The 13,164-nt window shown below is 39.7% G+C and overlaps 1 protein-coding gene across 1 annotated transcript in view; it reads right to left on the bottom strand.

The window, feature by feature from the left end:
• Positions 1 to 13,164, bottom strand: part of LOC101269781 (cytochrome b-c1 complex subunit 2, mitochondrial) — a 36,815-nt gene that overhangs the window by 20,693 nt on the left and 2,958 nt on the right. Inside the window, exons 2-7 of the mRNA XM_004268555.2 lie at positions 7,790 to 7,873; positions 7,543 to 7,692; positions 6,523 to 6,587; positions 5,114 to 5,170; positions 4,773 to 4,897; positions 2,711 to 2,808 (exon numbers count right to left, since the gene is read on the bottom strand). Of these exons, the coding sequence (XP_004268603.1) occupies positions 2,711 to 2,808; positions 4,773 to 4,897; positions 5,114 to 5,170; positions 6,523 to 6,587; positions 7,543 to 7,692; positions 7,790 to 7,873 (579 nt within the window). The remainder of the gene's footprint in view (positions 1 to 2,710; positions 2,809 to 4,772; positions 4,898 to 5,113; positions 5,171 to 6,522; positions 6,588 to 7,542; positions 7,693 to 7,789; positions 7,874 to 13,164) is intronic.

Here is a 13,164-nt window from a genome sequence, read left to right as displayed (position 1 = left end):
CAAAAAAAGAAAATTACAGACCAATATCACTGATGAATATAGATGCAAAAATCCTCAACAAAATACTAGCAAACAGAATCCAACAACACATTAAAAGGATCATACATCATGATCAAGTGGGATTTGTCCCAGGGATGCAAGGATTCTTCAATATACGCAAATCAATCAATGTGATACACCATGTTAACAAACTGAATAATAAAAACCACGTATCATCTCAATAGACGCAGTAAAAGCTTTTGACAAAATTCAACACCCAGTTATGATAAAAACTCTCCAGAAAATGGGCATAGAGGGAACCTAACTCAACATAATAAAGGCCATATACGACAAACCCACAGCAAACATCATTCTCAAAGGTGAAAAACTGAAAGCATTTCCTCTAAGATCGGGAACAAGGATGTCCACTCTCGCCACTATTATTCAACAGTTTTGGAAGTCCTAGCCATGGCAATCAGAGAAGAAAAAGAAACAAAAGGAATACAAATTGGTAAAGAAGAAGTACAACTGTCACTTTTTGTAGATGATATGATACTATACATAGAGAATCCTGAAGATTTCACCAGAAAACTGCAAGAGCTAACGAATGAATTTAGTAAAGTCGCAGGATACAAAATTAATGCACAGAAATCTCTTGCAGTCCTATACACTAATGATGAAAAATCTGAAAGAGAAATTAAGGAAACACTCCCATTCACCATTGCAACAAAAAGAATAAAATACCTAGGAATAAACCTACCTAAGGAGGTGAAAGACCTATACTCAGAAAACTATGAAACACTGATGAAAGAAATCAAAGATAACACAAACAGATGGAGAGATATACTATGTTTTCGGATTGGAAGAATCAACACTGTGAAAATGACAATACTACCCAAAGCAATCTACAGATTCAATGCAATCCCTATCAAATTACCAATGGCATTTTTTTTTTTTTTTTTTTTTTTTTTTGCGGTACGCGGGTCTCTCACTGCTGTGGCCTCTCCTGTTGCAGAGCACAGGCTCCGGACACACAGGCTCAGTGGCCATGGCTCACGGGCCCAGCCGCTCCGTGGCATGTGGGATCTTCCTGGACCAGGGCACGAACCCGTGTCCCCTGCATCGGCAGGCGGACTCTCAACCACTGCACCACCAGGGAAGCCCACCAATGGCATTTTTTACAGCACTAGAACAAAAAATCTTAAATTTGAATGGAGACACAAAAGACCCTGAATAGCAAAGGCAATCTTGAGGGAAAAAAATGGAGCTGGAGGAATCAGACTCCCTGACTTCAGACTATACTACAAAGCTACAGCAATCAAGACAATATGGTCCTGACAAAAAACAGAAATATAGATCAATGGAACAGGATAGAAAGCCCAGAGATAAACCCACACACCTATGGTCAACTAATCTATGACAAAGGAGGCAAGGATATATAATGGAGAAAAGACAGTCTCTTCAATAAGTGGTCCTGGGAAAACTGGACAGCTACATGTAAAAGAATGAAATTAGAACACTCCCTAACACCATACACAAAAAGAAACTCAAAATGTATTAGAGACCTAATGTAAGACCAGACACTAAAAAACTCTTAGGGGAAAACATACGCAGAACACTCTTTGACATAAATCACAGCAAGATTTTTTTTGATCCACCTCCTAGAGTAATGGAAATAAAAAAAAAATAAACAAATGGGACCGAATGAAACTTAAAAGCTCTTGCACAGCAAAGGAAACCATAAACAAGACAAAAAGACAACCGTCAGAATGGGAGAAAATATTTGCAAACGAATCAACGGACAAAGGATTAATCTCCAAAATATACAAACAGCTCATGCAGCTCAATATTAAAAAAACAAACAACAACCCAATCCAAAAATAGGCAGAAGACCTAAATAGACATTTCTCCAAAGACATGTAGATGGCCAAGAAGCACATGAAAAGATGCTCAACATCACTAATTATTAGAGAAATGCAAATCAAAACTACAATGAGGTTATCACCTCACACCAGTTAGAATGGTCATCATCAGAAAATCTACAAACAACAAATGCTGGAGAGGGTTTGGAGAAAAGGGAACCCTCTTGCACTGTTGGTGGGAATGTAAACTGATACAGCCACTATGGAGAACAGTATGAAGGTTCCTTAAAAAACTAAAAACAGAATTACCATATGATCCAGCAATCCCACTACTGGGCATATACCCAGATAAAACCACAATTCTAAAAGAAACATGCACCCCAATGTTCACTGCAGCACTATTTACAATAGCCAGGTCATGGAAGTAACCTAAATGCCCATCGACAGAAGAATGGACAAAGAAGTTGTGGTACATATATACAATGGAATATTACTCAGCCATAAAAAGGAACGAAATTGGGTCATTTGTTGAGATGCGGATGGATCTAGAGACCGTCATACAGAGTGCAGTAAGTCAGAAAGAGAAAAACAAATATCACATATTAATGCATATATGTGGAACCTAGAAAAATGGTACAGATGAACCGGTTTGCAGGGCAGAAATTGAGACACAGATGTAGAGAACAAACGTATGGACACCAAGGGGGGAAAGCCACGGTGGGGGTGGTGGTGGTGGTGAGCTGAATTGGGCGATTGTGATTGACATGTATACACTGATGTGTATAAAACTGATGACTAATAAGAACCTGCTGTATAAAAAAATAAATAAAATAAAATTTAAAAAAAAATGTAATGTGTTTTATCAGTACCTCATCTGGTGTCACTTTTCCAATCCTATAATCAGGACAATATAAGGAATTAGCCAAGGCATTTCGGTAAGCTGCAGCATGCAAATTTTCAATGACGTCTGTAAAATAAGTAAAGAAGCAGTTACAGAAGTGTGATTTAAATAAAGACAACACGACGTTTAGAGCCTAGAAAGCAACTAAACTACACAACTTTGGTCATCAAATTCAAGTATTAAGAGGACTGAAAATATAATTTCATTTAACCTCTAACAACTGTTAAAATTCTGCCACTCGAATGTGCTGAGAAAAATAAGAGTTTCTATGATAGCAGCTTCTAAATATCAGAGTCCACCTAAACTCTTCTCTAACTTTAATCGACCTGGTATCATCTGGAAACCATATATGGATTTTAGATTCAGAAGTCTGAATCTAATTACAGTTCTGCCACTGATTTGCCATGTGACCTTGATTAAGTCATCTAATCTGAATTTTGCTTACTCCTAGGTTCCCTCTCGAGGTAACAAGGGAGTCGTCAGGGTAAGAGGAGATATGAAAGTATCAGTGTTAGGTCATATTACTAGCTTACAGGGGTCAAATGCTACTGCCAAATTGTACACCTCCCTGGCACTGTTCCTACTTTCCTGGTTCAGTGCCTTTGCTTGAGGTATGTCTCTTTTATTTGCTTATTATTTGGGTGTCCCTCCACGCCAGGCACTGTGCTGGAAACACAGAGAGCAGTAAGACACATGTGTGCCCTCAAAATGTTGAGGGGGAAAAACTGTAAAATAAAGTATTACGGGTGTGATGTTAGTAGTATATCAAAAGTGCAGCGGGGGCACTAGGGAAGGGCAGTGGGAATTGGAAAGGAGTAATAAAAGTAAAATCTGGGATGAGTCTTACAGAATGAGTAGGTGTTTCCCAGGTGAATGATCTGGGAACAGCATTTGAGGCAGAGGACACAGACAAAAGCATGAAGTATGACAACAGTCTGATTCAAAGGGGAATTGCAGCTAGGAGAGCAAGAAACAAGGGAGGGAGGCAGGGGACAGATCATTAGAGTTACCATATATGCTAAGTTAAAGAGCTTGCCTTTAAAGGATTTTCACTGGATTTTCATGTCAGAAGGATCACTGTAATGGCAATGTAAAATGTACATTGCCATTGGTGGAAGATGTACACCTGGGGGCAGAGACACAAGCCAGGAGACTACAATAACTGTCCAGGCAGAAAGGATAAGGGCTGGAGCCTCACTGCTACCAGTGGGGAAGAAAGCTACTCTGGACACTGAAATCATCTTTTGTACAATTTTACCATTCTATCTATTTCTTTGGTAGAGGTGTGGAGTAACAAAGTTATCTCCGTGAAATAATATGAGCTAACAGGAACCAAGCACTCATTATGTTCCAGACACTTGACAGGAGACCCTCTCTTGACAGGCCTGCATCTGAGAAGTCCATCCCATTCTAAGCCCCTGCAGCTGGTCACCTGCTTACACCTCAGTGGTCTACCTGCACACTTCCGCTCCTACCAGAAGCGCTATGACTTCTGACAATCAGTGGTGCTTTTTTTTAAAGATTTGTTTTGCCAGATGTGCTTGTCAAGATTAGATAACTAAACGTTATATAAACACAAATATGAATATAAAAAAGTTTTTTTTTTAAAAAAATTAAGTTGATTACTTTGGAAAGACACAATAAAAGTGAGTTGGCTAAACAATAATAGCAGCAGCAACAATAAACTGCTGCCAGATTTAGTGTAAGCAAAACAACCACTGAAAAAACACCAGGGGTGGGGTGGGGTGGGCAGTAGGGTGGATGGGTGGGGAGATGGGGGGAGGGGGGCGACACAGGCAAAAGGCCTAGGATTCTATAGTCAATTTACTTGCTATCAAAGATGAAAAATAACAATACAAATGTTTAGAAATGAACAATATGTTTTAAAAAGTGGACAAATTTTTGGAGAGGCTATTTTCAAACCCAAGGAGAAAAAGAATTTCGATAGCAATTTTATTCTTCTACAAATTGATCTTCTCAAAAACCCAGTATCTTAGAAACAACGGAATATAATCTAAAAGTGTACTTACGAGCCTGTGGATTCTGAAAAGCCACAGCTTTGTCAATCCTTAGCTGAGACTGAAGGGCAGCTACCTCCCAGCGATGAAATTCTGGTGCTGTGGTGACATTGAGCAGGAACTCCATTAGAATATCACTACAGAAGACATGAAGATAAGGGTTACCAGTCAAAAATTTAAAACCAACATCCATTCTACATAACTGTATTGCTCTCATTATTAAACTTTAGGCAGTTTGTGAATAATAATCTGAAACCAACATCAGAGGTCATAATGCCACATTAAAAAAAAGACAACTGAGCAACTTAGTATTTCTTTAAAAGCAGATGTTCTAAACACACAAAGGTACTTACACATCATCCCGCAGGCATTCCACAGTATAAGCCATGTTTTCCCTTGTTGAAATCACACTGAGTCAAAAATAAATTACAGTGAATTATCTAAATCAGAAGAACAAACTTTCCCTTATATCTTTGTTAAGTCAACCAATTCTTTTGGAAAAAATTATTTTGAAGTACATAAAGTATAAATAATAGTATAACAAAAATACACTCAACTAAATTTAAAAAATATTTTTAAAAATCTTAAGAAAACTGCAAATATTTCAACCTTAAAAAAAAAGAAGAAAATCCTGACATGTTACACATGGATAAACCTTGAAGACATTTTGCTAAGTGAAGTCAGTCAGTCATGAAAGGACAACAAATACTGTATGATTCCACTGATACGAGGTACCTAGAGTAGTCAAAATCATATAAAGAGAACACAGAATGGTGGTTGCCTGGGGCCAGGGGAAGAGGGGGATGGGGAGTTAGTGTTTAATAGCTACAGAGTTTCAGTTGGGGAAGATGAAAACATTCTGGACATGGGTGGTGGTGATGGTTGCTTAATGACACTTATTGCCATAGAACTTATACAACAGAAGATGGTAAATTTTACGTTAAGTATATTTTACCACTACTTAAAAAAAAAGGGCAACTTTAAAGTTGAAGGTCTCTTTGTACCATTCCCAGGCTAACCCTCACACTTTCTCCCACTCTAGAGACAAACATAATCATAGGCATTACATATTATTTTGTTAAAAACCTCATACCTTAAAAAAATCTTGAAACTTGTTTTTCCACAAAACATTTTGTTTTAAAGCCTGCTATGTTGAAACAGATTGAGTTCATTCTTAACTGCTGTGTAGTAGTCCCAGCATATTACTATATCATACTTCACTTATGCATGTCTTTAAAGATAGGCATTTAGATTGTTTCCAGTCTCAATAACGATAAAGAATCCCTTTGTGCATGTGGTAAAAACTGTTAGGTTGTAGAATATGCTCATTTTCAACATTAATAGATAGTCCTTGATTCTTTCCTATGTAGATGTATCAATTTATTCTCCCACCAGCAGTATAAAATGGTATCACACTGTTGATTATAAGTAAATATCATTGTTTCTGGCTTCGTCTTCTGGGAACAGCCTGTTCCTCTCCTATGTCTGTCCATTTACTCTTTGGTTGTTTTTTCCTAATTTGTAGTTCTTTATTTTTCCAAATAATCCTCTCCATGTTACATATGTTGCAAATATCTATTCCTAGTTACTTAAATTTTTACTTTAAGGCATAAAGATATTTTACATTTTATGCAAATTCATCAGTCTTTTTCTTCTTGTTCCTTAAGAAATTGTTAACCACCTTGATAACAGAGAAAAGTTCCTTTACAATTGATTACCTTCTGGTGTTTTCACTATTTCCGATTACTTATTTTTAACAAACCTTAATTCTCCACCAACTGCTTCAATTCCACGGGTTATCTTGAAAGATGAAGCTCCTTTTGTAGTCTTAGAAATGAAAAAACAATTGTTTTTAGTAGTTTTTTAATGCTAAGCTTGCCAAACATCACTTTATGTCAAAATCTAAAGTCTAATTGTCATTAAATTCAAAAGGAACGCTAACCAAATAGTGAATCCTTTTTAGTTTAAGAATTATAAAACAAAGTTGACCAAAAAGCACAAGTATAGATTTTTATACAAAGTACATTTGGGTAAAAATTCCATTATCAAATAAAGCTTACTGGATTCATCCATTTATTCTGAAAGAGATTTGCGTATGAGAAAGAGTAATTTTCTTTCCGTTTCTGGCACTTCTTTTTTAAAATTAAAAATTTTGTTTTTTACTGATTTCTTATGCTCTAGCACTAACATTCGGATGGACACTAATTTAATGCTTCTCTATGGTAAATATCCTGTGGTTTTTCATGATGTATTAGGGGACTGTACTGGGTTGGAAGTGTCCCCCAAATTCATGTCCACCCAGAACCCGCAAATGTGACCTTATTTGGAAATAGCCTTTGCAGATATAAATATTTAAAATGAGGTCATGCTGGATTAGAGTGGGCCCTAAATCTAATATGACTGGAAAAATTCAATAAGAGGGATATTTGGACACAGAGACACAGAGGGGGCCATGTGAGAACAGGGGCAGATATTGGAATGATGCAGCTGCAAGCCAAGGAATGCCAAGGATTGCTAGCAACCACCAGAAGCTAGGAGAGACAAGGCAAGGTTCTTCCTAGAGCCTTTACAGGGAGCACGGCTCTACTGACACCTTGACTTTGACTTCTAGCCTCTAGAACTGTGAGAGGATAAATTCTTGTTGTTTAAGCCACCCTGTTTGCAGTCATTTGTTACGGCAGCTCCAGGAAACTAATATACGGATGTTGCTTTTAGTTTTTCTTTTCTGTAGGACCAAGGTGCCACAGATTTCTAAACATATTGAGGTAGTAAAGATGCTTACCAAACTGGATGCAAGACGAAGCAAATGAGAGGTTCCTAAATTGTTGGAGTCCTCATATCTGCTGCCTGCTTTAATGAACAAACCAATTCTTGATGCAGGAGCATAGTTTTCGAGAGAAGCAATCACTAAACCATTTGGTAATTTGGTAAACTGTATTTAAAATAAAATAGGGATGTGATTAATGTCTTTATATTACCAAGGACAGTAAGGCACGTATGTGTCCAGTGAGCAACTCAGTGGGACTAACCTCAAGGTCCTGAGGATGTGGAGGCACTCCTGCAGGGGCAGTTGTGGCTTTAGCTTTGGGAGCAACTTTGAGGGAATAAAATCTCTAAACACAAAAAAGACAGGTTACCACATTTCTCAAAAGAATAGTGCATTGTATCCAAGTGGGCCCAAGCAATAGAGGGTGTTCAGTGGTAAAAGAACTCCATGGGGGGATTTAGCTGATTAACTTTACTATGAAATTACTACCCACCAGTTTACCCATGCCACTCTTAAATCTCTAGTTATTTGTGACTTGTAGAGCCTGAAGGAATACTGAGTTGAACATGTTCATTTTGTACTATGTAAAGAATTACTGTATTTTCTTTTACCTTTTAACTACCTTATTAAAACTTCAAGTGGGACTTCCGGGAAGATGGCGGAAGAGTAAGACGCGGAGATCACCTTCCTCCCCACAGATACACCAGAAATACATCTACGCGTGGAACAACTCCTACGGAGCACCTACTGAACGCTGGCAGAAGACCTCAGACCTCCCAAAAGGCAAGGAACCCCCCACGTACCTGGTTAGGGCAAAAGAAAAAACTAAACAGAGACAAAAGGATAGGGACGGGTCCTGCACCAGCGGGAGAGAGCTGTGAAGGAGGAAAAGTGTCCACACACTAGGAAGCCCCTTCGCGGGTGGAGACTTCGGGAGGCGGAGTGGGGGAGCTTGGGAGCCGCGGAGGAGAGCACAGCAACAGGGGTGCGGAGGGCAAAGCGGACAGATTCCAGCGCAGAGGATCGGGCCGACCGGAACTCACCAGCCGAGAGGCTTTTCTGCTCGCCCGCCGGGGCGGGCGGACTGGGAGCTGAGGCTCCGGCTTTTGTCGGAGCGCCGGGAGAGGACTGAGGTTGGCGGCGTGAACACAGCCTGCAGGGCGTTAGTGCACCGCGGCTAGCCGGGAGAGAGTCCGGGGAAAAGTCTGGACCTGCCGAAGAGGCAAGAGACTTTTACGTCCCTCTTTGTTTCCTGGTGCACGAGGAGAGGGGATTAAGAACGCTGCTTGAGAGAGCTCCAGGGACGGGCGCGAGCCGCGGCTAAAAGTGCGGAGCCCAGAGACAGACATGAGACGCTAAGGCCGCTGCTGCCGCCACCAGGAGGCCTGTGTGCGAACACAGGTCACTAGCCACACGCCCTTCCGGGGAGCCTGTGCAGCCCGCCACTGCCAGGGTCCCGGGATCCAGGGACAACTCGCCCGGGAGATCGCACGGCGCGCCTCAGGCTGCAACGTCACGCCGGCCTCTGCCACTGCAGGCCCGCCCCACACTCCGTGACCCTCCCTACCCCCCGGCCTGAGTGAGCCAGAGCCTCCGAATCAGCGGCTCCTTTAACCCCGTCCTGTCTGAGCAAAGAACAGACGCCCTCCGGCGACCTACACGCACAGGCGGGGCCAAATCCAAAGCTGAGCCCCTGGGAGCTGTGAGAACAAAGAAGAGAAAGGGAAATCTCTCCCAGCAGCCTCAGAAGCAGCGGATTAAAGCTCCACAATCAACTTGATATACCCTGCATCTGTGGAATACCTGAATAGTCAACGAATCATCCCAAATTAAGGAGCCCTGTGGATGAAAGGCTCTTGGTGCTGCAGCCAGGAGTCAGTGCTGTGCCTCTGAGGTGGGAGAGCCAACTTCAGGACACTGGTCCACAAGAGGCCTCCCAGCTGCACATAATATCAAACAGCAAAAATCTCCGAGAGATCTCCATCTCAACGCCAGCACCCAGCTTCACTCAACGACCAGCAAGCTACAGTGCTGGACATCCTATGCCAAACAACTAGCAAGACAGGAACACAACCCCACCCATTAGCAGAGAGGCTGCCCAAAATCATAATAAGTCTACAGACACCCCAAAACACACCACCAGACGTGGACCTGCCCACCAGAAAGACAAGATCCAGCCTCATCCACCAGAACACAGGCACTAGTACCCTCCACCAGGAAGCCGACACAACCCACTGAACCAACCTTAGCCACTGGGGACAGACACAAAAAACAACAGGAACTACGAACCTTCAGCCTGCAAAAAAGGAGACCACAAACACAGTAAGATAAGCAAAATGAAAAGACAGAAAAACACACAGCAGATGAAGGAGCAAGATAAAAACCCACCAGACCTAACAAATGAAGAGGAAATAGGCAGTCTACCTGAAAAAGAATTCAGAATAATGATAGTAAGGTTGATCCGAAATCTTGGAGATAGAATGGACAATAGAATGGACAAAATGCAAGAATCAGTTAACAAGGACCTAGAAGAACTAAAGATGAAACAAGCAACGATGAACAACACAATAAATGAAATTAAAAGTACTCTAGATGGGATCAATAGCAGAATAACTGAGGCAGAAGAACGGATAAGTGACCTGGAAGATAAAATAGTGGAAATAACTACTGCAGAGCAGAATAAAGAAAAAAGAATGAAAAGAACTGAGGACAGTCTCAGAGACCTCTGGGACAACATTAAACGCACCAACATTCGAATTATAGGGGTTCCAGAAGAAGAAGAGAAAAAGAAAGGGACTGAGAAGATAATTTGAAGAGATTATAGTTGAAAACTTCCCTAATATGGGAAAGGAAATAGTTAATCAAGTCCAGGAAGCACAGAGAGTCCCATACAGGATAAATCCAAGGAGAAATACGCCAAGACACATATTAATCAAACTGTCAAAAATTAAATACAAAGAAAACATATTAAAAGCAGCAAGGGAAAAACAACAAATAACACACAAGGGAATCCCCATAAGGTTAACAGCTGATCTTTCAGCAGAAACTCTGCAAGCCAGAAGGGAGTGGCAGGACATATTGAAAGTGTTGAAGGAGAAAAACCTGCAACCAAGATTACTCTACCCAGCAAGGATCTCATTCAGATTTGATGGAGAAATTAAAACCTTTACAGACAAGCAAAAGCTGAGAGAGTTCAGCACCACCAAACCAGCTCTACAACAACTGCTAAAGGAACTTCTCTAGGCAAGAAACACAAAAGAAGGAAAAGACCTACAATAACAAACCCCAAACAATTAAGAAAATGGGAATGGGAACACACATATCGATAATTACCTTAAATGTAAATGGACTAAATGCTCCCACCAAAAGACACAGATTGGCTGAATGGATACAAAAACAAGACCCATATATTTGCTGTCTACAAGAGACCCACTTCAGACCTAGAGACACATACAGACTGAAAGTAAGGGGATGGAAAAAGGTATTTCATGCAAATGGAAACCAAAAGAAAGCTGGAGTAGCAATTCTCATATAAGTTTTATATATATATATATATATATATATATATATATGTAGTTTGCTTGAGTGCAGTGTTTTTTGTTTTCTGTACTGAATTCATTAGCATGGGTCGGTATAAAATTTAGCATAGGTCAATATGTAATTTGTAAACTAATAAGGTCTTAAAAGTGAGGAATTAAGTCTTTTAAATTTAATTATTTATTGTAAAGAGCAGAATAGCATACATAAACAGGTGCCTAAGGAAAACTTGTATTCTAATATGGAACTCTCATGAACACCTTTTTTTTTTTTTTCTTCTAACGGGATGATAGTAGGCCATTTGATTATTTTTATGGCTTTAACTTTACAACAATGAAATATTCGTGAATTTTAAAAAGTATTTTTCTTTATTTGATGCGGGTGGGATACTGGAGAAATGAAAGGTCAAACATCTATTGAGGAATCCATACTTGTCTATATATTGTGTACTTTTATTTCAAGAACTGATTTAAAATTCCTAAAAGGATGCTATAATAAGTTATTATGCCATTTTACAGACTGAATTAAGTAAATTTCAGGGAGGTATGAAACTTGCCTAAGGCTATCCAGCTACCAAGCGGTAGAAGTGAGAATTAAATCCAGGTATACCTATAAAAAAAAATAAAAAAATAAAAAAATAAAAAAGAAGGCGAGGGCAGCACCAGGGTATGGGGTTGTTAGTTTTATAGGGGTGAGTAATTTCATACGCTGATGAGTGGGAGGAGTATTCCAGCTATTTTGGGGAAGGGGTGGGGATTTCTAGGAATTGAGCCACCGCCCACTTTTTGACCTTTATGGTCATCCTTGGAACTGTCCTGGCACCTGTGGGTGTGTCGCTTAGCTTGCTGATGTGTTACAATGAGTGTATACTGAGGCTCAAGGTCTAGTGGAAGTGGACTCGTCCGCCATCTTGGACCTATTTTGTTCTAATCAGTTTATGTTGTGTCCTCGGGCTATGTAATTCTTTTAAAGGTTGTGCCCTGCCCCCTTTCCTCCTGTTTCATATTGAATATATAATATTTACCAGAAAAAAAAAAAAAGAGTATGAAACTTTTAGAAAGCATGGTGTAGGAGGAGAATATTTCTTGATGGTAGGGTAGAGAAAGATTTCTTAATTAAGACACAAAAAGTATAACTTGTAGAGGAAAAATTTGATAAGTTTAACCACATTAAAACCAAGAACTTATCAATGTATAATAATCAATGTACATCTTTGTATGTATCCAGAAACACAGTGAAGAAAGTGAAAAGGCAAGTCACTAATTGAGAAGTTATTTGCAACCTGACAGAGGTTTGGTATTGGAATATATAAAGAAATTTCAAAAGGAAAAAACAAGTCACCCAACAGAAAAAGGGCTCAATATGGGAAAAGGAATTTGCAGAAGAGGAAACACAAATGACCAATAAACTTATGAAAATGTGTTCAACTTCAAAAAAAAAAAAATAAATAAAGATGGGGAACCTGAGACACAGAGTGCTTATATAAGTCCCTAAGTCACCCTGCTAGATCAGAGAACAACCAGGATTTGAACACGTGTTCTCTCTCCAAAGTCTATTTACTTCGCCGTGACATCATGCTGCCTTCCTATGCTCCTTTTGTTATTAAAGTGGTTAAGAGCTTGGGCACCAAGTCAAGCACACAGTTTCAAATTTTATTACCTCTTAAAAGTATAACCTTCAGCAAGTAACTACCCCTCAGCTTACCTATCTGAAAATGGTGATTCAATATATACCTCCCTCAATAGATTGTTACGAAAATTAAAGAAAACTGTATGAAGCCACTGATGTAGAACCAAAGTAAACACTGAACAAATGGTAAAGCTCTTCTTATTGCTATCGTTAACTGTGAGACGTGTTAATAGCCTAAAAGCCAACAGACTTGCAACTACCCAATAAAGTGAGGTATATAGCAATGGGGGCACAGAGGAAAAAATGGATAAATCTGACAGAGACCACCAAAGGGCATGGGAGATTAAGTGAAATACGAAAGGAAAGGACCACCTGCTATAGGAAAAAGAATATAGAGACTACTTCTGTCTTATAACAAATGGAAAGAAAGTTTAAAGAAAAAAAAAAAGGTAATACAGCTGATAAATTAGG

The sequence above is a fragment of the Orcinus orca genome, chromosome 16 (genome assembly GCF_937001465.1).
Source record: "Orcinus orca chromosome 16, mOrcOrc1.1, whole genome shotgun sequence".
In the NCBI taxonomy this organism is placed as follows: domain Eukaryota; kingdom Metazoa; phylum Chordata; class Mammalia; order Artiodactyla; family Delphinidae; genus Orcinus; species Orcinus orca.
The sequence above is the reverse complement of the archived record's forward strand: the minus strand, read 5'-3'. Positions and strand labels throughout refer to the sequence as shown.